General features: G+C 36.9%; 2 protein-coding genes across 17 annotated transcripts in view; both read left to right on the top strand.

The window, feature by feature from the left end:
* The window catches only part of BAZ2B (bromodomain adjacent to zinc finger domain 2B), a 399,660-nt gene extending 388,060 nt beyond the window's left edge, over positions 1–11,600 (top strand). For all 16 annotated transcript variants that reach the window (XM_043488288.1, XM_043488300.1, XM_043488299.1 and 13 more), the window contains 3 exons: positions 5,383–5,648; positions 5,896–6,039; positions 9,221–11,600. In XM_043488288.1, coding sequence (XP_043344223.1) covers positions 5,383–5,648; positions 5,896–6,039; positions 9,221–9,374 — 564 coding nt within the window. In that variant the 3' untranslated portion in view covers positions 9,375–11,600. The remainder of the gene's footprint in view (positions 1–5,382; positions 5,649–5,895; positions 6,040–9,220) is intronic.
* Positions 11,601–26,084: 14,484 nt separating this feature from the next.
* Positions 26,085–27,519, top strand: part of WDSUB1 (WD repeat, sterile alpha motif and U-box domain containing 1) — an 87,717-nt gene continuing 86,282 nt past the window's right edge. The window contains exon 1 of the mRNA XM_043487586.1: positions 26,085–26,268. The gene's annotated coding sequence lies outside the window, so the exon portion shown is untranslated. The remainder of the gene's footprint in view (positions 26,269–27,519) is intronic.

The raw sequence follows: 27,519 nt of genomic DNA, 5'->3' as shown, positions 1-27,519 counted from the left end.
GTCATATGGTATTAAGCATATGTATTTTAAGTCACTTTCCATGTCTATGCTAAGTCGCTTCGATCATGTCTGACTCTGTGCGGGCCTGTGGACCATAGTCCACCAGTCTCCTCTGTCCATGGGATTCTCTAGGCAAGAATACCAGAGTCGGTTGCCATGCCCTCCTCCAGGGGATCTTTCTGACCCAGGAATTGAACCCATGTCTCTTATGTCTCCTGCACTGGCAGGCATTCTTTACCACTAGCACCACCTGGGAAGTCACTTTCCAGTCACATATAAATCGGAAACCTATGAACTCTCATACAAATTGATTAAGGAGAAGCAATATGATAAAGTAGAAAGAGATGAGTTTTAGAGTTACAATGTAAGTGTGAAAGGGTTAGAATGTATTGAGGCCCAGACTCACTGTTAGGTTTTCTTTATCTCACTCTCTTCCATGTTTAATCTCTTGACTTAATTATTACCAGTAACTGCCACCTCTTCATAAACTCAGTTTCAAATGTCCATCTATCCACTGCCTCCTTTCTTTCCCATTCACTCTCTCTAGCACTCCTACGCCAATAATTCTTTGATCTCATCAGGACCTTCAGTTCATTTATCTTAAGACCTTCTCACTGTCCCTCTCCACCTTCATGTATTCTTTTTGCTCCTATAATCACAGCATCTACCCTTAACTTCTGTTCCTCTCTCTCACTTGGTAAAGCCGTCATTCTGGTTAATCCAATTCTCTGACTTCTCTAGTAACTTAATATTCAGATACAAAGGTGTCTTGAATGTGATTGGAGAGAACACCCAGCCTTTTAAATTTAAGACTAAGAGGGCCTTTAATGGTGCCTGATAATTTAGTGTCTCCTGTATTCTCAGTCTCAGCTGATGATGTTACTCTCATTTCACTGTGAACATGGAAGCCATCATAAGAAAATATCACAAAAATCCATCATACCTACCATACTTTCTTTTTTTTTTTAATTAATTAATTAATTAATTAATTTTTTCAGTGGGTTTTGTCATACATTGACATGAATCAGCAATAGATTTACACGTATTCCCCATCCCGATCCCCCCTCCCACCTCCCTCTCCACCTGATTCCTCTGGGTCTTCCCAGTGCACCAGGCCCGAGCACTCATCCTCTACTTTCTGTCCTGTTGCCACGAACTGCGTGTGCCCCTAACTAAGCCAATTAGCCAACTTGTGCCTCAGATCCCATCCCCATCTCACCTCCTTAGGAGAATGAGGAACACCTCTAGCAGTTCTGTCTTCTCCCTCATCATCAGTTTCTACTTCTGCACTGGGTTCTTTCTCATCAGACTACTAACATGATACGATTTCTCCCATCTTATAAAAGCTAAACAAAAACTCTCTTTTAGCCTCACTTCTCCCTTGATCCACTTCCCAAATTTCTCCCCTTCCCTTTGCTGAAAAGTTTTCTGTTATGGTTCTCTCCAATTTCTCTCCTCTGATTTACTCTTAAACTCATTCCAGTCATATTTTTACCTCCACGACATCTCCAAAATTGCTCTTACAGTGCCCACAAAAGATTTCCACATTGCTCAGTCCAGTGACTACTGCTCAGATCATCTAACTTAATATTTACATTTGATAAAGTGGAACTTCCCCTCCTCCTTGATATCCTGTCTTCACTTGTCTTCTAGGATACCATACTCATCTGGTGTTCTTCCTGACTTTGCTCCTTTTCAGTCTCCTTTGCTGGTTTTTCTCACCTCCCAGATCTACAAATATTGGAGTACTTTTCTTAACTTCAAAGTTATGTCTATAAAATGGAATAGAATATCTGCTTTGTGGGAATTTGTGAGGATCAGGTATGCTTGTGTGTTTGAAGGTTTTTATAACTTCAAAAAATTCTCTGATATATTTATATTCATACTTTATTATATTTTATATTTGTATATTATATTTTCTATTTACAAAATAGCAGAAGTCTCACATGGCATGGTATTCACTAATAATTGCTTTTTTATTTCTTGTTGCTTGATCATTTTTGTCATATAGAGTTAAATGTAGTTTAATAATAATCTTCACTGGTTGTACATAAATTATCTTTTAGTTTCAAACTGTCAAGTGAAAGAAAGTTTCTCTACTACTTTGTGAATTACTAACAAATCAGTGTCTTCAGGCCTGGGGGGTACCATCTGGTAGGCTATAGGATGTCTTGTTTTCTGTCAGTTTGCTTAAATTAGCATTCTGGTGTCTGTCATTTCAGTACCAGACTAGAGGTCTGTAATCCTATCCAAGCACTTCTATGTAAATGCAGCTTTCTGAATCTCTGCCCTGTTTTGTTTTGGGGTTTTTTTGTTTGTTTGTTTCATGGCCATGCTGTGAGGCTTGTGGAATCTTAGTTCCCCAGCCAAGGATTGTACCCAGGCCCACAGCAGAGAAAGCACAGAGTCTTAACCGCTGGACCACCAGGAAATTCCCTTTCTATTGTGTTTTGTTTGTTTGTTTGTTTGTTTTGTAGTGGTTTTTGTCATACTGACATGAATCAGCCATGGATTTACATGTATTCCCCATCCCTCTATTGTTTTTTTTAAGTGATGTATTAGACGTTAGTCGCCCAGTCATGTCCAACTCTTTGCAACCCCGCCAGACTCCTCTGTCCGTGGAACTCTCCAGGCAAGAGTACTGGAGTGAGTAGCCATTCCCTTCTCCATGGGATCTTCCTGACCCAGGGATTGACCAGGTCTCCTGCATTCCAGGCAGATTCTTTACCATCTGATCCACCAGGAAGCCCATGCTTCTTATAGCAATAGAAATACCATAACCATTTAATTTTGATATATATAGATTTTTAAAGTTAAGGTTTTAAAAATCTTTCCAGTAATTCAGTTATTTTCAAATATTTATACTATACAATTTGCTCTCAAATGGCTATTTCTGCATACATCATTGTGACTAAGTGTATACACACACACACGTACACTGTATTAAAGATATATATATATATTCTCTCTGTCACAGAATTAAAGACTTGTGTGTGTATATATATACGTATTTATACACAATCATATACACAAATAAGAAATTCTAAATTCCGGTGCCTAAAAAGCCAAATCACACAAAAGCACCAGGCGGGACTATAGCAAATAGGAAAGTCAAGTCGTACCCCTATTTTTATGTAACAGTCATCACTCAACTCTGGCAAATTGTTATCATGTAGACATGTGGGCCCAGTGTTCCAGGATCTACTAGTATTTCAAGATTATGGATTTTATGCATATTCTCACAAATGTTAAATATTGGCAACAAATTCAGAATTTATATAAGCATTATGGCCAAACCACAACACATTCTGTGGGCTGTTTATAGTCTGTGAACCACCAGTTCACAACTTCTGTTATATAATTACACAAACATAACAGAAATGGGCTCTTATATGTGTGTAATCTGATAGATTCTACTTAAGACTTACTAAAGTTTCTCTTTGGATTTGGACTCTAGTAAGATAGAAAGGGTGGGGAAGGTGGGGAGTCTGTGCAAGAACACAGACATCTGGTAGTACCGGTTCTGTATAAAAGCTGCTTGTAAAAGTATATGTATGTGCATAATCCAATGAGGTAAGCGTGATAAACATCATTTATCAAAGAAATAGAGAGGCTCCATTATCTTTTTAAAACATCACAAGAGTCTTTTATTTCTGTGGATTTAAATTTCATGTTTTCTTGCTGTGAGTATTAATTTGTTAGAATATGATCCCAAGTAATATTTTAGTTCACATAGGAACTAGAAATTATTCCTGCGCTTTTTCTCTTTTTAAGTAACACAGTTACTCAGTCTAACTTAATCTTCATTAAACAGACCTTTTCTCATGAATTAAGCTTTCTCTTTCTGTTTTTCTAGTGCTGAAAACTTTCAGGGCATAGTATTAAAACAAAATAATCAGATTTTAGTAAATAAAAATTAATAAACTAAATGCAGAAGAGACTTAGTAAAACATTTTAATTTTATTCCAATTTCAAGAGGTAGTGATTCTTTGATATGGTATGGGGAAGGTGTTAGATTTATGGTTTGTCTTATTATTTTAGCCAATTGAAATATCTCTTTAATTATACTTTTACCTTACCAACAGAGAACCAAATACTTTTAATTGTTTGATTAAAAGTGATTTTTCAAAATAAAGATAGAAGAGGTCCTGAAATCCTCAAAGAAATTGATATGAAATACTCCAGAAAAATGTTTTTCAGCCAAATTCATTCCAAGAATACATCTAGCTTTAAACTATCGCTAGATTGATATCTGACTCTTAATTTTTAAGTCTATGATTTCTTAATTATCTGGTTAAGAAAGAAGATCGTTTTCTAAAAGAGGACAACTATCCTGGAAAATTAAAACAAAAGCCATACATTACCAGTATCTTTGCACTGATATTCGTCAATGATCTATTATATTTATTGTAACATTTAAGTCTGAAAGCACAGATTTATTTCCCTATTTCTAAATTGAGGGGTAGGAAGGAGCTTAATCATTATATCAGTGTGCTGCCTGCAAATTTGTAGTTAGACTGCATAAGGTCATGTTGAGCTTTTTGTTTTGTTTTGTTTTTTCATACAATTTTAGAGCTAGAATGACTTTACCAATTGTGTGGCGTGTCTTTTTTATTTTACAAGTGAGGTAATGGGGACTCACAGATATTTTTGTACAAAGTTGTCCATAGCTAGTAACTGACAGAGTCGTAGCTACAATTCATGTTCTTTGATTCCAAATATAATCTCTTTTATACTATTTCTTTATTGTTTTCCTCAAATATTGACTTTTTCTCTTCCTTCACCTTTGCTTTGTTCGCATCTGGTAACCACAACTTGGTGGAACTCTATCCTTGTAGAAAATGCCTTTTTTTCTCTTTATCTATTAGTAGAAAGAAGTATCAATTTCCAAGTATATTTGATTGCTTACAAAGGACTTCTCTGTTTAACACTTCATGAGCTATTTTCCTTATTTTGGTCTAGCTTTTTAATTATCTCTTCAACTTGCTTATTAATAAGATCTGTATTTTTGTTTATATTCATCTTTGTTAAAATTATATTGTGCTCCAAAAAGCAGTACTTTGTATCTTTAAAGTCATGCTGCTGGTGACCTGGACTCAGAAACAGTGCTGCCAAGTTCTGTGGTACCAAAGATTGATTGCCATGTGACCAACATCATCAGATCTTAAGAACTCCTAAAATAAATTGTTCATGCTTTATTAGATTTTTTGCCTCATATTATAGGAGAAAAAAATTCATAGATCTCTCTTGAAATTATCAACCTTCTAGATCAGAGATAATATTCTTTTTGTTTGCCCTGTCAGACTTTCATAACATAAAATAATAAAAGGCCTCTCAACAGTTATTTTTCTTACACCTCATTTCCTTTTTTTTAAATTACAGGCAAGTGGTCAAACCCTAAAAATCAAAAAACTTCATGTCAAAGGAAAAAAGAGTGAGTCAAAAAAAGGCAAGAAAGTGACTTTACCAGGGGATACTGAAGATGAAGACTCTGCGTCAACAAGCAGTTCACTGAAAAGAGGAGTCAAAGACCTGAAGAAAAGAAAAATGGAGGAGAGCAACTCTATTATAAACTCATCAAAGCAAGAAAGTTTTACTTCTGTTAAGAAACCTAAAAGAGATGACTCCAAGGACCTAGCTCTTTGCAGGTATTATTATTTCAGTTCTCAATGTACTGTAGATTTACAGCCTCCCATTTTATTTGCTTAGAAATCACCTACCATAGTAAGACAACTTTTTGACAGTTTGTATAAATAGGAAATGAAAGTCTATGTGGTATATCTTTTTAAAGAAATTAATTTGCATTTTTTACTTGAAAGATTGGAAAGCTAAATTTTTAATAAAAACAGATGTTTCTAAAGCATAGATACTGATTTCAGACATTATTTTCTTTAGTATGATCCTTACTGAAATGGAAACTCATGAGGATGCATGGCCTTTTCTACTTCCTGTAAACTTGAAACTTGTTCCTGGTTATAAGAAAGTTATTAAGAAGCCTATGGATTTTTCTACAATTAGAGAGAAATTAAGTAGTGGACAGTAAGTAAATCATTTCAGTTCAATATCCATTGAATGCTTGGTATATGCTGGGTACTTTTCTAGTGCCAAAAATACATTAATTAACAACAAAGACATAGGCTCTGCCTATGGAGGGGTATGTGTGTTTGATCAGGGTAGCAGAGTATGTAAGACAAATCAATTAAGATTATTTAAATATTTAAAAAGCTGTGCGATAAAGCTTTCTGACATTGGAAAGGCACTAAACCCCGCCTGGAAGGTAAGGAAAAGTATCAAGAAAACCTCCAAAGTAAATAACATGTAACCTAGAGCTTGTATTGTATATCAGTGGAACATTGACACTATCTCATGTGACTTTAATGAAAATTGACCCTGTAATATTTTTCAGATTATTACAGTGGAGAGATAGAAGATCACTGGAAATGTTAAATAGTAAAAGCCTTATTGTGGGTTGTTGGAGAATACTGAAAATGCATTTATTAAATGTGGAAGAATATTATTATCTGCTCTTCTCTACCCTATTATCTTTGTGATCCTATCCAAAGAGTAAAATGACTTCTGGCCACAGTTAGTGATCTTTGCTAGATTGCCTCAGACTTCTGCCAGAGTAGCAGCTGTTAGATAGTGGCATTTAGTTGGTTCTGGACATTAGACACTAGTTCTAGACATTTTGGAGCCACAAGAATAAGGCTATTCGCTTACAAAACAAGCCCACACAAAAGTACTCTTCGTGTCAGTGGCCAAGCTGTGCGTCTACATTCTCCATGCTGCCTGCTCCCTTTAATCCTCCATACCAGTTTAGCTAAATATATAGGCTATGCCCATCACTTCAAGCAAAGTCATTAAAAAATATGGAGAAATAAGGAAATTTATATTTTTAAAAACTATAAAATATATTTAATTGCATTATTGTATTCTTCCTGGATATTCTTTTGGTTAAAATCTCTGTAGCCTATAATCTACACTCAATTTAGAAGAGTTGCATAGAACTTAACTCATAAAGATCAGTGACTGTCTTCTATGTATGAAATTATTTACAAGATTGACCAAATGACTAGTTTATTTTTCTGGAGGCTGAACTGTCAGTTTTTTAAAGAATTATATCCATTTCACTTTACTATTTTTTTTAATTTCCAAAGGGACCTGCTTTGACTCAGAAAACATTAAAACTATTGATTCTAATACAATCCAAATAGCAGAAACTTCTGTCTATATATGAACTAGTCCTTCTGCTTTCTCTATAAAAATACTCAGACGTTACAGAGGGTAGCATGGACTTTGTAGTCATCATGACCAGGACAGAAACTTATGCAGGAAAACCTTCCCAGTGTTTAATTCCTGGCTTTACCTTCCATAATTCTCCAGTTCATGGATAGAGGATGAAGCTAAACCTCAAAATAAACAGTCTTATATATTAACACAGAATTATCAGAAGATCTGCAAAATCAAAGCTCCCTTTTGAGAATGGGTCCTGGTGAATGCAGGAGGTCAAAGCAGAGGCAAGCAGATAGAAGCAGTTCTTTATAATCTTATTTGTGATGTCAGCCATATGGGAGGCAAAATTCAGAGAATTCAGGCTCTTCCAACTTTGAGTTGCTTTATTAAACCCAAATTAATGAGTGGGGACTCAGACTCATATAATATTTCAATTTTTAAACTAAAAAAACTTAAGAGAACAGAGGGGAGGAAGTACCTTACTGTAATGAATCTTTCTGGGTTCCATAGGCTGCCCCTTCCTTTCATAAAAGAAGGGCCCAGACGTGGGAATTGCACTTACTTCACTAGAATCTCACCTAGAATTCTCTCCTGGATTTGTCTCCCTAGCATTAATCATTAACCTTTTCTTGTAGTAAGGAACAGTATAAAGAGAGAAATATTTCTCAAGGTAACTTTAAAATATTTTATAAAAATTATTTCCACACATGTTACCTGATTGCACTTATGTAAAATGTCCAGAATAGGTTAATGTATAGAGACAAAAGGAAGGGTTGATGGTTGCCAGGGGCTAGAGACAGGAAGGAATAGAGTGTATGCTTAACGGATTAAGAGGTTCCTTTCGGGGTGATGACAGTGTTCTGGAGTCTAGGTAGCACAATGTTTTGAGTGTGCTAAATACCTTAATTATCTACTTTAAATGGTTAATTTGATGTTATGTGAATTTCACCTCAATTTAAAAAATAATAATTCCTAGAAGAACTGGAAAATAGATGAGGTTACATAGGGCTTACAGCTCTGTGAACTCATTACAGATAAAGAAATTTTTCTCTTTCATTGTTGCACTTATTAGAAGGTAGAAGTGAAAAGACTGTACAAGGTATTTCATCAAATAAATAATTCCACTTTTACCAGGTCTCAGAGCTTCAGTGTGTGCTCCATATGTATGTCTAATGGGTAAATTATTTTAGTATCCAATTAGTATACTATTGCTTTGGCTTGGGTTGGCTTGAAAGGCACTACTCCTTCTTTACCAATAAGTTTAGGCATATTCATGCAGCTTTCAGTTCTCTTCTCTGGGTTCTTACAGGGAAAGAGAACTGGGATTATCCTACCAAAGAAAACACTGAGTGCTTTTCATTGAAAGGCAGTTCCTAATGTTATCTCCAGTAAAGAGATAGCACGTGCTTTTTCTGCTTATTTTGGATCATCATACTCTAGTGTTTGAGCAAGAGTGTATCTGAAGAGAGAAGAAAAATGGGAAAGGAGCAAGGTTTAAACAGGGACCAGCCCTGGGATGTATGTAAAAGCTACAGGGCAGATGTCATGTTCATAGTGCATAGGAAGCATTTATATTATTTTTACTGCAGCTAAATATTTTTGAATGTGAATAATAGGGCACTACAAGTGATACAGTTGGTCAGAGTTAATAAATCAATTGGAATGAATCCAGTAACAGAATTGTGATACAGGTTCAACAGGAATTTGGATGTAAGAAAAATGCTAGTTTGTTGAAATATATTGTGATCCTCAACAGAAGTCTGTTCTGCATTTAACCTGCCTTTAAATTCTGTAAGTTCAGAACACATGCAGTTTTTTAAATGTCCCATTTATAAGATGGTATAATGTGTTTTATATCAGTTTAAAAGCAGTTACCCTATTTTTTTTCTTTTTGCTTTCAGTTTTACATTTAATCTTTTATTACCTCTTTGTCTGCAAAATGAAACCAGTCTACAAAAGCAATCTCTAATCGTGTGTTTTCTTCCAGGTATCCAAACCTTGAAACTTTTGCTCTAGATGTCAGGCTTGTTTTTGACAACTGTGAAACATTTAATGAAGATGATTCTGATATAGGCAGAGCTGGCCACAGTATGAGAAAGTATTTTGAAAAAAAGTGGACAGATACTTTCAAAGTGAGCTGAAGTTATAATAATATTTTCTTTTTTTTCCCTTTTAAATAAGGACGAATGAGACCAGCAATGTGAACTGTATTTACACACATGTGCAAGGCACATACATAATGACTTTTTTTCCCTTAAAATAAGTATCACGAAAAAAAAAGTATCAGAAGAATGATACCATTTTTAAAGGCTTCACTCCTACAACAACCAAGGCCTTTGGTTATGGGTTTGTGTGATTTATCAGCTAATTTAGGTAGAACAGGGAAGCACACCCAAAGAATTTTCAAAGGAAAGGGTGTTATAGTGCAATAGCAATTAAAATATATCAAATCGCACTGAATATTCAACACCAGAGCTCTAACATGGGAAATGGTTCTTTCCCTCTCAATAAATATCTATTTTTCATTTTTTTACTTTGTAGTTTATTTTTTAGTGAATGTATTTAATTTTATGAATTATTTATGATTAAACCACATCCAGAATCTTCGTTTTCTGTGAAAAGGAAGAACTAGAAAAATTGCTTTAAATCTTGAAAATACAACAAGGAATGTTTTAAAATATAAAACAAAGCCAAGTTAAACTGTTTACACTGATGTGCTATAAAAGCACCAAAAATAAACTTTACTGTAGAGTTACAAGTACATTTATATATATATACATATATATATATATATATGTTGCTGCATCACTTGTGTAGTTAAATTGTATTTCAAAACAGTGAAGAAAAATTGACATGTATATACTGTTCATTATTGTTTATATTAAGTCTTGTTTTAAATATGTATTATGTGTATATATTGTTTGCAGACATTATTGTTTATGCCTTAGAAGGATTGTAGCATTTTATTTTAGTCTGAAGGTAATTATAGCTATACAGCTTGTACAGTAATTATCCTCTACCAACACTGTGGCGTCTCCTTGATCTTGGTAGTGCCTGCCTTTGAAACAGGGTGTAGGGGATATTAGTTTTCCATTTTTTCTATTTTGTTATATAATTTTAAGCCACCAGGGCCTAAATTAAAGTATAATCATTTGTATCCATGTGGAATAAAATTGTGACAATTTCCTACGCACACAGTATTTTTTCATAGAAACATTTCCCTCCCATTTGCCTTGCCTCAGAAATAAATTTACAAGACATTTGTAACCACTGTGTTTTATCTACTGTGTGTTGTGGTGGCCTGTTGGAGGCAAATAGATCAGAATTTTTTTGTACCTATGTAAGAGTACTTGAAGTTTTATTTAAAATAAAATGTTGTGGAAAAGGTAGCATTCTTTTTTTTAGGAGTGTTATTTTTCACTACTATGTGTGGCACGGATACAATAAAAACTTTTACAAACTAGTTTTTTAGTTTTTCTTAATGAACTTGGAAATATTAAAACAAAACTAGTTAATTTAATTTGCTTTTTACAGAATCATAAAGGAGGAGCAGCAGAACACTGGGTGGGGTGGAGGAAGGTGGTCTTACATAATGTGACTTTCATTAGTCTCTGAACCTCTCTGGACCACGTTTTATTGTTTATTTCACACTTTCCATATGAAAAGGTTAGAATATTTTTTAAGGTCTTGTTCTGATAGGTGAAATGTCTTTATTGTAAACATACAACCCAGTTGTCAAGAAAAATTGGTCATATAAATTCATCTAATAAGTCATGAGTTACAAGTTCAAGTGTTTTATGATTTGATGCCTTACTGGGGTCTTAGGAATCATCAATGAACAAGATAGGCATAGGCCCTGCTTTCATGGCGCTTACAGTCTAGCGGAGAAGTGATCCTTAGATAATGTCCTCAGTATAGGGCCTTTAATAAGTAGTGCAGGGAGAATAGAAGAGTTTTGAAGACATATTAAACTTTAAAATGCTTCATAGCCACAGAGTATTTTCTAAAATTCCTAGATTGTTTGTGAAGGTTTATATGAAAATCAGCTGTTATTATGTAAATATGTCAGTTACTGTTAACCAAATATTACAATGATGCCTTAAGGAGCTGGTGCTCAATCAAAAATACCATGTGGAACAGAGAACAATGTGGGGCTGTGAATTAAGTGTGTGGTTTTTGTGTTTATAGAATTGGCTGCCAGATGCTCCATGGGGAGTTGTCTTCACGGGAGTGTTTTGCCTAAGGGATCATACATGCTTAAAGATCATACGTGCTTACATTACTTATATTAGATGGCATATAAGGACTTGATATTAACATGTCTGATGTCTGAGGGACAAATGAGAAATAAAATACACTCACACAAAGAAGAATTTTTCAAGAGTGATAATATTCTTTTAAAAATAAGATACCCCTAAAAAAAGAAAGCTTGGTGAATATTGTGTGCTTTGGACTGGTAGCTTCTGTTGTTACTCAGAAGAAACAGCTGTTCTGTAATAGCAGAAGTGGTGGCTGTGGTCCCCAAAGGGCCACAGTGGATCTCTGGGGAATTGTTATAGTGCACACGCCTGTCACGAAGGTAAACGAGGCTTTAACCTGAGCCTTCTACATCTTAGTCCTGATTGGCCTATAAATGATAAACAACTGACCTGCCCTCAAGTTTAGATGTTTATTTATCCTAAGGATAAACCACTACTACTACAATCCACTACTACTAAACCCCAAAAGTAGTCATCAGTTTGAAACAACACCAGAAGAGTAAATAAATATATTTAGTTGTTAACCATGGTGAAAATTAAACAAAATTGAAAATTTATTTATCGGTGTACCTTGAACTGAAAATAAACTAGATTACCATAAATGTAAGGTGATCTCCTTTTCTTACTTCAATCCTAAAAGGAACTTTGTTAAAAGCACTAGTTTTAATCAGAATCATGAGGGATTTGATCTGTCATCTGTACTTAAATGCACCCTCTGTGCTCCTTCTCAGAGAAGGCAATGGCAACCCACTCCAGTACTCTTGCCTGGAAAATCCCATGGAGGGAGGAGCCTGGTAGGCTGTGGTCCATGGGGTCGCTAGGAGTTGGAGAAGACTTCACTTTCACTTTTCACTTTCATGCATTGGGGAAGGAAATGGCAACCCACTCCAGTGTTCTTGCCTGGAGAATCCCAGGGACGGGGGAGCCTGGTGGGCTGCTGTCTCTGGGGTCACACTGAGTTGGACACGACTGAAGCAACTTAGCAGCAGCAGCAGCAGCGCTCCTTTTCTTTTCCATCTCTCCACTTTGATACCTTTTCAAGAAATTTAAAATCCTGTTCATTTAGCCTCCCATGAGACACATCCTTAACAAGGAAATCTGATGTCAATGACACTCTTTTGTATAAGTTGTATTTATAGGCTATCTCTCAAGGTTATTTGCATTTGAGAAATGAAAGAAGTTTGTGTTCTGTTAAGAAAACTTCATTCCAGGAACTGTTCTGGTGGTCCAGGTGGTCCAGGTGGTTAAAACTTTGATCCCTGGTCGAGGAACTAAGATCCTAAATGCTGCACAGGAAGGCCAACAAAAGAAAAGGGGGAAAAAATTTCATTCCAACAAGGAGATAAGAGAGGTATTTTAAGAGAATTGAAATTTTTTCTTCCACAGGAATATGACATAAAAAATACAACACAAGGAAACTAGTAGAACCTTACCTATTAGGAATTTTGCCTCAGTTAGGTCTTTCAGGCCCACTTGAACCATGTTACAACTCTACCTTAACAAAATTTTTTTAAAACCTCAACTACATAGAATTGAGATAATTCCTCTCCTCAGTTCATGAGACACTGTTCACATTTTTCTTGCAAAGCCCCCTCTTTTCTTTGATTTTCTTATTCCTTCAGCTCCTCTTCAATTTCCTTCTCTCCTATATGCAACCACATATGTCTTTCCAGTCAGCCTTTTTTATATGTATTTAGCGACACATACATCTTTAAAAATATATTATGTGGAAAGAAACAAATATATACAGTGTTTTTTAAACTTGTATCAGTTGCATTATGCTATACATCTCATTTTTTCTAATTTTGTTTCTTTTGAGTTGAAAAAAGACATAAATCTAGTTCATTACATTTGATTTCTATAAGCATATACCACATTTTACTTTCAGGTTTCTCTCAGAATGAAAACACAAGTTGCCTGTAATTCTTGTCATTGCAAATAATACTACAGTGAATGTTGTCATACATGCCTTCTGTGGACCCATGTGTGCAAGCCTGTTAACTAGAGTGTCCGAAATGATTCATGCCCTTGTGTAATCCCTTCCCACGCTGTATCAGGTTTCGCCTGTGTGACCAACATAATATGGCAGAGTGATGTGTGAATTCCCAGACTAGGTCATAAATACACTGCTGTTTCCACCTTGTTCTCTCGGATCACTTACTTCTGGTAAAGCCATCTACTGTATTGTGAGGACACCGTAGCAGCCCTTGGGGACAGCAAACAGCTAATGCCAACGTGAGACCCATTTGACAGCAGTTTCTTAGAAGGATCCTTCAGCTCCAGTTAAACAAATGACAGGAGCCCCAGCCAGCATTTGGACTGCAGCTTCACAAGAGACCCTGATACCCTCCCGAATTCCTGACCCATAGCAACTGTGGAATAATAAATGTTTATTATTGCTTTAAACCACACAGTTTAGAGTAATTTGTTACATGGCAGTAGATAACAACAACAACAACAACAAATAGTTAACAGACCGTGAGAGTTTCTCTAGGATCTGTACGTAGGAGAGAACGCCCGAGTTGTTAGGAGGTGCACACTTAACTTTCCATGCTGTTGGCATACTACCCTCCAGATGACTGTGCTAGTTCACTCTCCTAGCAGCAGAATTCTTCCCACACTTCTCACCCAGTGTTCAGTATTTGTTTGGATTATTTTTCACTAAAAATTTATTACAGATTTTGAATCTGAATACCATATTTTGAGTATGGAGCAGTTTCTCTAATCTGATTAGCAGCTTCAACTTTGACTTGACTTTTTGTAGTTTTTGTTTTATGTAGATGCCATATCTAACTCTGTCAGCTTTTTAAGGACTATAAAACTGCCCCACATTTTATTTTCAGCCAGTGATATTCAGGAGACAGAACACTCAGGAGATGAGCAGGCAAAAGCTCACCTAAATGGAGGTGAGTAGAAAATATCAAGGGTTCTCAGGTATTTGGGGGGCTTATATAGACTTAGGAGTTACTGTAGCAAAACAGTCCTTGGTAGTATGATGGGTAATGAATTTGCTAAATGCAGGATTAAAAGAAAAGGTGATTTGGATCCTTTGGGCATTCACTAGAAGAGAATTTTGCACCTTAACATTATATCCACAGAGAGGTAGTGGCAAAATTAATATCTGAGATCTATTTGTACTTTCTCTACCCTGACCATACACATGAAGATCATTTGGCTTGTTCTCATTTGGATGACTAAATAAAAGCACTGTGGGATATACTATCAGGTGTATGTAGTCCATTCTTGAAATAAAAAAAAAAATTTTTTTTTAACTGTTAAGTGGACTTCTAAGAGTGCCCTGTTCTCCCTGAGCAAACTCCATACCTTGTCCTTTAATTTAAAAAATAGCCCCAATAATCATGGTAATGGATATCAAAGAATGTGGTGGAAATCAGTAGTGAATGAGAGACCTAAGGCTTGCAGCCAGTTGGGAATAAATCTTGTGTTGAGATGAAATAAAAACTCAGCAAGGTCATTAGATGACCAAAGGCTAATGAGACATTTACATGGCAGGATCACAAAGGAGACTGGAAGGCTTTAAAAGGTTTGTACTCATTCTAGTGATTCTTACAGTTCTCCAAACATGTTTACAACTCCTTTTTCAATATTGCTTTTCTGAATATCTTCATTATAGTAAGTCTCAATTGTTTTGAGTATAGAAGTGACTTGAAAAAAAAAAAGATTCTATTCAGCCAGTAAAAATTATCCTGGAAATCTATGTTAATATTGGTAAATTAAGTGAAAAGGCTGGCTATAGTATAGAATGTATAGTAATTCTGTTAAAAATATATTTAATGTACTTGACTCCATTCATTTAGACCAGGATATAGCCCATTTGGGGCTTCCCTGGTAGCTCAGATGGTAAAGAGTCTGCCTGCAATGCAGGAGATCCAGGTTCAATTCCTGGGTCAGGAAGATCCTCTGGAGAAGAGAATGACAACCCACTCTAGTATTCCTGCCTGGAGAATTCCATGGACAAAGGAGTCTGGCAGGCTACAGTCCATGGGGTTGCAAAGAGTCAGACACGACTGAATAACTAACACACACACAAACACATTTTACAGATGAGAAAAGCAGTACCAAATAAGTCGAGTAATTTACTCATTGGCACCAAACTTTGACTTCAGTTGGAACTCACTTCTCTTTGGCCTTCAAATAGAATTCCTTAGAACTTGATAAGACTGATTTTCTTGATTACTTTGAACATTATTCAAGTGCATTTTTCCCACCAAAATATTCTAAAATGAATTTGAACATTGGTGGCATTATGAAATATATCAAGATGAGAGATGAATGCATTCTAGTTTATTAGAAATAGTTTCATTGCTTTGGAATCAAAATTAAAAAGAATATTAAACACTAACTTCACTTCTGTACATGAGGAAAGAATTGGAATTATCTTTAGCTTCCTGCAGTAAGCAATCGGACAACAAAATACATGAAACAAATGTTTTTAAACATTAGACTACAACAAGATTCTAATTCCTGAAATAGGAGTTAGAAAGGAAACTGGCCTTACAATTACCCTGGCTAAAGATTTAGTATCTAGATATGCATTCTTAATTTTATCTTATCCATTATTTTTATTTATTCAGGACTTTATAGCATGTGATGCAGTATCCTCCACAGGTAGAAGATTTTCATTGCAGTTCTTTCTTTTAGTGTTGATGTTTTTCAATATGGAACTGGTGCTATGATGGCATAAAATATGTCTAAATCCTTAAGGTAAGTTAAGAGTCCTATTATATGAAAGATAAGTGGAAAAGAATTTTTTTTACAATGTGGAATAACCCAGCTTTGACTATAAGAGATCAATGCCTTATGTGAACTGGGAATAAAAGTTGCATTCCTTACTTATCTTCATATAGACTCCAGGATTACCTCTGTAGTGGTTCGCAATCTTTTCACTATTAAGTATATCTGGTGGTGTTGTAATTTCCGTGTTGCCATGCCTGAAGAGCTTTATTTACAAAGCAATGGCATTTTAAAAAACAGTACCTTATGCATCATAATTACAGGCACACATACTATTCACTTGAGACTATTTGGATCATTAAACTAGCATTAAAAAAAGAAACCCTTAGTTGTAAGTCTTTTAGAAGTTTGAAAACCTCAGGCTTACTTATCATCAGTGATTCCAGTATCAGTAAATATATGCTATATCTTTCTTTTGACCTCAAACCCTTATTTTAGGATATGACACAGATAACACAAAATCAGCTCATCTAAATTTGACCTCATTGTCATCCTACTTTTCACACTTGCTCTTTCTCCTGTAGTCCATACCGTGGTTAACAAACAACATACATTTAGCTGCCAAGTGTAGGAAACTTCAGAATTCCTTTGGACTTCTCATTTTACCTATCCCTCCGTGACATCCTGAAAAGTCTTGCTCTAAAATTGCTATGATGTACATTTATTTCCAATCTTTCATCCCCACTGTCACTAGATTGGTTAAGGCCTCATCATTTGTTAAGTATCAGTATCTCATTTTTTCTAGCCATTCTCCTTTAAAAAAAAAATGTGGTTAACTATACACCATCTTAATCATTTTCAAGAGTACAGTTCAATGGTATTCAGTATATCCATGCTATTGTACATCCATCACCACTATCCACTCCAGAACTCTTCATCTTGCAAAACTCTATATCCATTACACAATATCCCATCTTGAAACTCTATATCCATTACACAATATCCCATCTTGAAACTCTATATCCATTAAACAATACCTCCTCATTCCCTCTTTCTCCCAGCCCCTGGCAACCATCACTCTATTAATACTTTCCATGTTTACAAATTTGATTGCTTTATGTACCTCATGTAAGTGCTATCTTACGGTATTTGTCTTTCTGTGCCTGACTTATTTCACCTAACATGTCTTTCAAGATTCATCCATGTGGTACCATGCAGCAGAATTTCCCTCCTTTTAAAGTCTGGATAATATCATTGTATATGTATAGACCACATTTTATTTATCTATTTTTCTACTGATGGACATTTGGGTTGCTATTGTGCATGATGCTGCCATGAATGTGGGTATACAAATATCTCTTTGAGACCCTGCTTTCAATTATTTTGGATGTATACCTAGAAGTGGAATTTCTGAATCATATGGTAATTCTGTTTTTAATTTTTTAAGGAACCACCATGATATTTTTATAGTACCTACACCACTTTACATTTCCTCCAATAGTATACAAGTTTCCAATTCCTCCACGTCTTTGCCAGCACTTGTTTTCTTTGTTTTTGTTTTTTGATAATAGCATCGTAACAAGTTTGATGTGGTGTCTCATTGTGGTTTTGATTTGCATTTCCCTGATGATTAGTGATGTTAGGTATCTTTCCATGTGCTTGTTGGCCTTTTGCACATCATCTTTGGAGAAATATCAAGTCTTGACCATTTTAAAGTCAAATTGTTTTGTCGTTGAGTTATAAGAGTTTTTTATATACTCTAAAATATTAAAAACCCTTATAAGTTACAAACTGATTTACAAACAGTTCCTTCCTTTCCATGGAGTGCATTTTCACTCTGTTAATTATGTTCTTTGAGGCACAGAGATTTACAATTTTGTAATAGTCCATTTATCTATTTTTTCCTTTGTCTATGTTTTTGTTGTCCTATGCAAGAAATCATTGCAAATCCAATGTCATAATCATTCTGTGTTTTCCTCTAATAGTTTTAGCTCTTATATTTAGGTCTTTGATCTATTTTTACCTAATTTTTGTACATGGCATTTGGTATATGTCCACCTTCATTATCTTGAAGGTATACATCCAGTTTTTACTTTAATATTTGTTGAAAAAACTTCTTTCCCCATTTAATAGTCTTGACAACCTTGTTGAAAATCATTTGACTATATACAGTAGGGTTTGTTTTGGGGCTCTCTCTTCTTTTCCATTGCTATAGCAAGTTTTGAAATCAGTCTAGTCATCCCTCTTTTGTCCACCACTCTGCCATCTTGAACTGAAATCTGATTCTGTTAATCTCTTGCTAAAAATGTGTTTATGTAGCATTAAAGGCTCTGCAGAGCTAGACTCAACCTATTCTTAGTCTTTCTCCCTATCGTAACCCCATTCTCTCTTTCCTACATTGTCTACTCATCCCACAGAATTACTCCAAAACATAATATACACCTACACAACATCTACTAAATTCTATCTGCGCCTTCCTCTATTCTCTTTCCCACCCTCCACCCACACATGGCAGTTACTTTTTACTCCTATAGAATTTTGTTACTATCAGAGTCATTATCACATCATATCATAACAAATTATATATGCATACCTGCCTCCTACCCAGTAAAAGCTGAGCTTCTTGATGGCCTTTCAAAGAATAATTTCTTTGTTCTTGCCTTGCCCAGAGATATCACCCCTATTGCAACTGCACATAGAAAGTGGTGTTAACATGTATACAACATAAGGCTAGATGTTGCATGTGCATTTCATTAATCTGCAGAACAGTCCTATGAGACATGTGACATATGACAAAACCAAGGCTTAGAAATGTTTGGTTACACAGCTAATTAGTTGTCAGAACTAGGATTCAAACTCATAGTCATCTGGCTGTGAGCCATGCTGTGAACACTAAGCTATGAAGACACTAAAGAAAGATGGGTGGTTAGTGAAATATAATAGGATATGGTGATTAACCTACTTTCTTTTAGGCCTGAACATGATTGTATCACAACCTCCAAAGTTGATCAGACACAGGGTTACCCATGTAAGTAAAGCCTAAACCAGACTATCTCATTAAGTAAAGCATAAATCAGAATATCAACTATATTATAATGGGAGAAATTCCTTTCTATCAGTACTAACCAAAGTACCACATCCAGGTTTCTAGTGTCACGGTACCTAAGAAAAAGACCGAATTATCTGATGTATACTAGGTGAGCATATAGAGTCAACCAAATGAGAATGAGATGTTTAGTTGGGAGTGTTTTATCCAGGCTTGGCAAGGGCAGGCGAAATCAGCCTTTCTTCACAACAGAGCAAACCACAATGGAATCTCTCTCTGACAACTTCTGGGTTCGTTCCCGGACAATATATACTATACCGCATATTTTACTCCTCAAACTCCTCTTTTACCTTGTTCCATCATGCTTATCTCCAATTTTTGTTCTGGTGAAACTGAAATATCTCAGCTTTTTAAATTAGTTAGATATTTTTCTAGTTCTGCCTATTTCAAATTATTTCTAGCCATCTGATTAGAATTCTGCACATTTCATGAGTCACGTGTCTACTAACATGCTCTTATTAGATGAACAGATAATTGTCCATCATGTATGGACTTAACTGACTCTCTTTTTCACTATTTAATTACCTGGCTGTGCTGGGATACAGCATGTGGGATCTTTAGTTGTGGCATATAAACTCTTAGTTGTGGCATATGGGATCTAGTTCCCCAAGCAGAGATTGAATCCAGGTCTCCTGCATTAGAAGGAGCATGGAGTCTTAGCCACGGACCACCAGGGAAATCCCTTAATTGGTTTTCTTACTCCTCCACTCAAAATTCCTGTGAGCAGCTAGAATTCAAATCTTCAATTACTAAGGGTATTGCTGTTATGGATTGGGTATCTCCCACTCTCACCTGAAAGTTCTTCAAGAGATTGCGTCTTACACATTTTTAAACACCCAGTATCTAGTATAATGCCTGACATATTAAAGTAACCAGTAAGACTTTGTCAGTAAAGCCTTCCCATTAAGGAAGATATTCAAAGGAATGAGCCACACTATCTGAAAACAATGCCAAAATCCAGTTCTAAGTATCTTCTAGTTAGCAGCTATGCTGGAAAAAATGTTTGAATTTCCGCAATGATTTCTTTGAAAAGGATAGCTCTTATTGCCTGTATATGTTGGATTATATTTCCTGAAATATATAGTTATATTACTTTATAATTCTATCTTGAAGCCTAGTTATATTCGGATAGAGTACAGCTGCTTCCTGGGATGTGTTAAAGAGGCTTATGCCTATAATAAAAGGCCTTAGAGGTCCCAGGTGAACTAAAGAGGTCAAAAAGAATGGATTATCTGACACAAGTGAAAGTCTTTGTAATTCTCCAGATTGCTTTCCTGTGGTATCTAGCTTTGATCTCGTTCCCTTTCAAGGGGACTCTGACTTTGTTCTCATTTCCTCTCTAAGGGGACAGCATATACCATCTGGTATAGTCATTAAAACCATAAAATCAAAGACTTCTAGCTTTCCATCTTCCTAGGCACATGATAGAATTGTATTTCCTATATACCCCTTGTGGTTAAGTGAGACCATTTGACAAGCTAGTTCTGGGCAAGGAGAGCTGAATGTAAGGATCGTGTACATCTTGTTGGCTAAGTAGTGTCTCTTTTCACTCTGGCATAGCTACTATTAACACTCAAAATGGTTCATGTTCTGTTAGCCCAGGCCTCTGACTAACTTCATTGAACATAATCCCCTACCAATTCACAGTGAACACAACATAAGCAAGAAATAATCCTTGCTGTTTTAAGTCACTGAAATATTGGGGTTCATTGTAGTTGCCCCATATCCTAGGCTATCCTGATACTCACAGACCTGGCTACTTAACCACTGGATTAGAAGGAAAAAAATAGGCCCAGTAGGGCTTAATATCTCACCTCTCTATATCCCATCACTTATGAAGGGGTCCTAGAAAAGAACGAAAATGCACAATTGAAAGTGTGATAAAAGAGTAAGGGGGTCTCGGGAAAGTAAGTAAACTGACCGGTAGTAATCTGTCATGGTCAGGAAAGACTGTTCGTGTACTTTACCTTAGGTTCAAAGGAAAGACACTGCTTTTGAGAAACCTCATGATAAAAAACACAAGAATAAGAAAATGGAGGGGCTGAAGTACATTTTGACCCAAAGAAATTTTGAATTGTTATGGATTTTTGTAGACCATGCTTTATGCTGTTATGGAGATCCAAAATATGATCTACCTAAAGAAGACTAGTAGATTTTATTAATACAAAGAATTACAGGGCTTTAACCAAAGCAGTGATTAGAGGGATATTTATAGTTGTAAATACTATATGTAGAAAAAAATCATAAATAACCTAAACTTTCAATAGAAAAAGAACAAACTAAACCTTAAGCAAGCAGGAAGAAGGAACTAATGATTATAGAGTGGAAATTAATGAAAAAGAGAATAGAGAAAATAAAAAATTGGTTATTTGAATAGATCAACAAAATTGACAAAACTTTTGCTGAATCAACTGAGAAAAGAGAAAACTGAAATTATTAAAGTCAGGAATGAAAGAGGGGACATTACTACTGACTTTACAGAAATAAAAAGGGATTTTAAATGAATACTGTGAACAAGTGAATGCTAACCAAATAGATAACTTGGGTGATAACGGACAAATTCCTATAAGCTACAAACTACTGCAACTGTATCAATAAGAAATAGAATGTCTAAATAGACCTATGACAAAGAGATTGAATAATAATTCTGTAAGTTGGGCTATTGTTAAGTTAATTTGATTGTACAGTGTCTATCATGTTATAAAAAAGCCATGAATCAAACTAAAAATGTGGGTTTCTTTTTCAAAAACATTTTAAATCTTGAGTTCTCTTCTGAAGCATTATTAATAAGATAGTAAAAAATAAAGAATTTGACAAGATGAGACAATATTTTTTAATTATAGTAAGTTGAAATTTAAAAATCCATATACAAGAAAAATGTTTCTCATACAAAAGAGGAAGAAACGGGAATAGATGGAACTGCAAAATTTCTTTAGCATGTACAGATGTGAAGCGTCATCACATTTCTTTCTGGTCTTCCTATTTCCAGCTCCACAGACATTAACATCAGGCAATTTTCTAACATCAGGAAAGCCCAATATGAGCTTTCCTCATCCTCTTCATTTGGCAGCCCCTGGGTCTTTCTTTTATCTGTATAGAACAGCAACTCAAAGAACTCTATTCAACTTTTATTACTTGCTTGGCACCCAGGACTATGGATGGATTAATGAAAACATTGCCAGCTAGAGGGTGTAAAGTTTATATAATGGCAAAGGATAAGGGAAACTCAGAGACTATTCCACAATGCAGAAGACAACATAGCTTGCTCCCAGTTATAGCTTCTCAGATTCTCAGAGTTCTTTCTTTACTGTGGGTAATACCAGGTGTGGGAAGTGAATGATTGCATTTGTATGAGAGACTCCCTGGCCTGTTCTTATAGGTATTTTAAACAATTTTTTTAAAGTTTAAGTTACACTACATATAAATGCTTGTATCATCTATTAAGCTTGATATATTTTTTGCAAACTGAACACTTCCAGGGTGTTTTTTACAACTTGTACTCTCCTTTGCCTGATTTTTCTGGAAACTCTGACTGATATTGAAGCTGAAACTCCAATACTTTGGCCACCTGATGCAAAGAGCTAACTCATTTGAAAAGACCCTGATGCTGGGAAAGATTGAGGGCAGAAGGATTAGGGGAAGACAGAGGATGAGATGGTTGGATGGCATCACCGACTCAAGGGACTTGGGTTTGGGTGGACTCCAGCAGTTGGTGACGGGCAGGGAGGCCTGGCGTGCTGCGGTTCATGGGGTCGCAAAGAGTTGGACACAACTGAGCGACTGAACTGAACTGAACTGGTCTCAGTTTGCCTGCAAAGCAGAACAACAAATACATTCCTGAATATTTACTGTGAAATGGGTATTTCCCAGGCTCATCCCTCAGTTGGCCAACACTTCAAGCCTGTTTATACCATTCCTCCAACCACCTTTTCTAATTACTTCAGTTCCTATCATCTCTCTCTCTCCTTTGAGTTCTTGGTTGCTGCTGCTGCTGCTAAGTCACTTCAGTCGTGTCCGACTCTGTGCAACCCCATAGACAGCAGCCCACCAGGCTCCACCGTCCCTGGGATTCTCCAGGCAAGAACACTGGAGTGGGTTGCCATTTCCTTCTCCAATGCATGAAAGTGAAGTTGCTCAGTCGTGTCCGACTCTTCCTGACCCCATAGACTGCAGCCCACCAGGCTCCTCCGTCCATGGGATTTTCCAGGCAAGAGTACTGGAGTGGGTTGCCATTGCCTTCTCCGGAGTTCTTGGTTACTCTCGACTAAACATTTGAGTAATCCTGACTCACTAATTCACACCTGTTCTTTTCTCACTGGGTTGTATTTTGAGAGCATGTATTGCTTACTATTTAATTGGAAGGTTAACTTTCCTTTAAATGTATCACTTAAAATTGTTTATTGTATTCCCCAAATAGCATTATTATTATAAGGAACAAACTAGAAATTAATAATGAAATAGGATTAATTATTGACTACAGTTACATATTAATAATTAGAGAAAAATATATAAAATATTCAAATCTTTAATATTCCAAGTCAAAGTTCCAACTATTAGTCCTACAAGGTAAGATAACCAATTCACGCATGTGATCAAATATCTCTGTAAATTCTTACAATGTTTTTCTAGTATATTGACAAGATATGTTAATTAACATCTCCCAAATTGTAAAGTTGTAGACTAGAGACCAGCCACAATAAAGCTTCCCTCTTTGAAATTCTTTTTCTTTCAGACAATACTGGGCTTGAGGTCTCTATGCTAAGTTACTGGCCTGTGTATCAGAGGTTTCTTTTACATATTTCACTTGAAGAGTGTTATAATCAATCTTACCTATCAAATTCGAGAAAACTTTAAAAAAATTAATCTCTCAAGAATATGGAGAGACAGGGACCACCATGTTTCTGAGAGTTAAAACCATACAACCTCTCTGAAAAGCGAGATGGCAACTATTTACACCCTGATGCCGAGTAATTCCATTTCTATCAATTTACTCAGCAAACATCAGTGAAGTAATTATGTGCAAAGTCATTGAATCCAGTATTATTTACAATAAGCACAAAAATATTGAAACAACTGGGAAAATGTTAAATAAATTATGTTTCTGGGTCTGTGAACCATTAGGCAGAAAAAATGATTACACTACTAAGATATTTTAGACATGGAAAATGCTCAGGATACAAGTCTAATTTGAAAAAGGTAGTTTACAGCTCTTTTTGTAAAATTATTGGTATTATTCATGAAAGGCTGAGTGGCTGGTTTTTTAGTGGTGCGACTGTTAGTTATTCTCATTATTTGTAGTTTTTATGTTTCCTACAGAGAGCTCTATTATCTATACAATGAAAAAGTTATTTCCAGAAAAATACTGTTTTGGCAGTACTTTGGCATGTAATCAGGTTTCAAAGTCTCAATCATAATGCATTCGTTAAAAATCACAAGAGTGTCTCAAAAATCATGAATTTTTATTTCTCCTTTTCTCTTTGTCTATTATATTAAAAATCTTTTCCAGCAATCTCAGTTTTATGTTTAAATTTGAGTATTTTAGTTTGTGTATGCTTAGTCGCCTCCGACTCTGTGCAATGGCATGGACTGCAGCCCGCCAGCTCCTCTGTTCATGGAATTTTCCAGGCAAGAATACAGAAATGGGTTGCCATTTCCCACTCCAGGGGATCTTCCTGACACAGATAAAACCTCTACCTCCTGTGTTTCCTGCATTGACCGGCGTATTTTTTTTTTCCCACCACTGAGCCACTTGGGAAGCCCTTTATTACTTGTCAAATACGACTAGTTTCCTCGCTGAAGAAAACGCTACACTTTTTATTTTAATGTGAACATGGTCCTATACTGTGACATGTACTTAAGTGTTATACGCCTAGGAGCTTTTTTCTGCTCAATTTTGTTTTTTAATCTCAAAAGGGGTTGGCAAGACTACTTGGTAATCAATTACACGTGGAAACCACGGTGTAAGCTCCATGTGAGTTTAGGAGATGCTTGGAAACGCTAGGAAAAAAATGCATATTGGGTTCACGTGATATCCAGAATAGCCTGGATATCCTTTTCAGCATTCTGCCTTGGAAAAACATATCTGACCACAAAGGCGATGGCAGGAGTCATGGACTGCTGAGCTCAGAACTGGCTTAAACAGAAAAGACCAACCAGGGAGATCAAAGAACAGACCAAGCAAGATAAATACAGCAAAGCAAGGAGGGTGGCTCAGTCAGTAAAGAGTCTGCCTACAGTGCGGGAGACCTGGGTTCAATACCTTGGTCAGGAAGATCCCTTGGAGAAGGAAACGGCAACCCACTTCAGTACTCTTCCCTGGAGAATTCCATCTGTCCATGGGGTCACAAAGGGCTGGACACGACTGAGTGACTAACACTTTCACGGAGGCTCAAAAACAGCTGTAGTAACTGTCCCTTTTAAAATCACATTTCTGGACTCGCTAGACCTTGGGACCTCAGCTTCCACAACTAGAAAATTTTTTCAACGGGTGGCTCAGACAGTTAAAGCGTCTGCTACAATGCGAGAGACCTGGGTTTGAACCCCGGGTTGAGAAGATCCCCTGGAGAAGGAAATGGCAACCCACTCCAGTACTCTTGCCGGGAAAATTCTGTGGACGAAGGAGCCTGGTACAGTCCATGGGGTCGCAAAGAGTCGGACATGACTGAGTGACTTCACTTTCCTTTTCAAAGGCTCTTTGCCAGAATGGACTCATCTTAACCCTAGAGCCAGAACTCAAGAGACCGCCTCATCACAGGGCGGAAGGGCGCGCATGCGCCGCGGCGCGGACCGCCCCCCGGTGGGCGGGGTCTGTCCTTTTGCCTCAGGGCGTCCGCCCGCGCCAACCACGCCCGCCTCACCTGCGCATCACGTGTCCCCCGGCGCTCTTAGCGCACCTGAGGGCGGATCCCCGGCGTCTTGGGTCTTCGACCTGAAAGGACCAGTGCCCACGGGCCAGTTTAGCAGGAGCGGTGGCAGGTACGGGAGCGCGGCTCGGGTCAGCCCGCCAGGGTGTCTAAACCCTTGGTTTCTCGGCGTCTGGTTCTAAGCGCGCGACCGGGACCGGCTAGGATCTTGACCAGAGCGAGACACTATTGTGCAGCCTTCCGCCCGGGAGCCGGGAGCCCCTCACGGCGTGAAGTGGAAGTCCCAGTTCCCCCCAGTCCCTTGCGCCGGTGCCCGCGCCCCAGAAGGCCGCGCTCCCCGCCGGCCGCGTTCCTGCCGCGGGTCTCTCGGTCCAGTGAGGCCCAACTGGCTTTCGGAGTTGAGCAAATCCTCGGTCCCCAAGTAGGTGTGGGGGAGTAGGTCGCTGGCTTTATGTAGGAGGATTCTTGGCACATTTCAGGTTGGCTTTGCGATAGACAGGGATGCGAATGTTCTTACTGGAGAGCTCATCTAGTTTGCCGGGAGAATGGCGCGTCGGCAGAGGTCTGAGTGGACACCCACACCCCAAGCCAAACAAACTTCAGCTGATTGCGTCCCTGCTCTTCAGATTCTGGGACCTTGAACTTCAGAGAGAGCTGAGTGGCAGAAGGGTGAGAAAGCAAAAGTTTGTTTGGGAAATTATATTTGTGCACTTGCACAGTTGAGATTTGGGACTTCAGAAGACCACCTGATTGGGTTTGTTTTCACTGCAAATACCAGGGGTTTTGATGGTCTGTTTGTTTTTTAGACTTCGTTGGAGTTTGAAAAAGAGGCCGAACTTTTGACATCAGAAATGTTGGAAAAGCCTTGTTTCATCTATTTGTAAAGATTTCTGTAAATAATGTTAGAATAAGATTAACTTTACAATTCAAGGTACACCTGTCCCTCAGGGCTGATTATTGCCTCGTTTTACATCATTTTTCCACCTTTTTTTTTTTTTTTTTTTAGTGTTGGTACCTTTATTAACAATTCTCTGATTATTTCATATTATATTCATATGTAATGTTTAAAGGCGGCTAGAACTCAACTAGATTTGGGGGAAAATGTTAATTCAGCAAATGCTTAACCATATTAGGTGCAAACACTTTTACATGCTGTGGATACAGAAATGAGAGGTACAACTTTGGTGCTTATGTTTTAGTAGGGGAGACACATGAATAGTGTCAGCTGGTGGCAATGATTAAAATAGGTGATGTTCCAGCCTATAGAGGGGCTACTTTAGATTAGGAAAGTCACTGGAAAAGGACACTGAAATTGAAATTTACATGAGAAATTATGTCCCAGAAGCCGAGGCATGAGAATTTA

The sequence above is a fragment of the Cervus canadensis genome, chromosome 15 (genome assembly GCF_019320065.1).
Source record: "Cervus canadensis isolate Bull #8, Minnesota chromosome 15, ASM1932006v1, whole genome shotgun sequence".
Classification (NCBI taxonomy): domain Eukaryota; kingdom Metazoa; phylum Chordata; class Mammalia; order Artiodactyla; family Cervidae; genus Cervus; species Cervus canadensis.
This window is presented reverse-complemented; position numbering and strand designations above follow the sequence as displayed.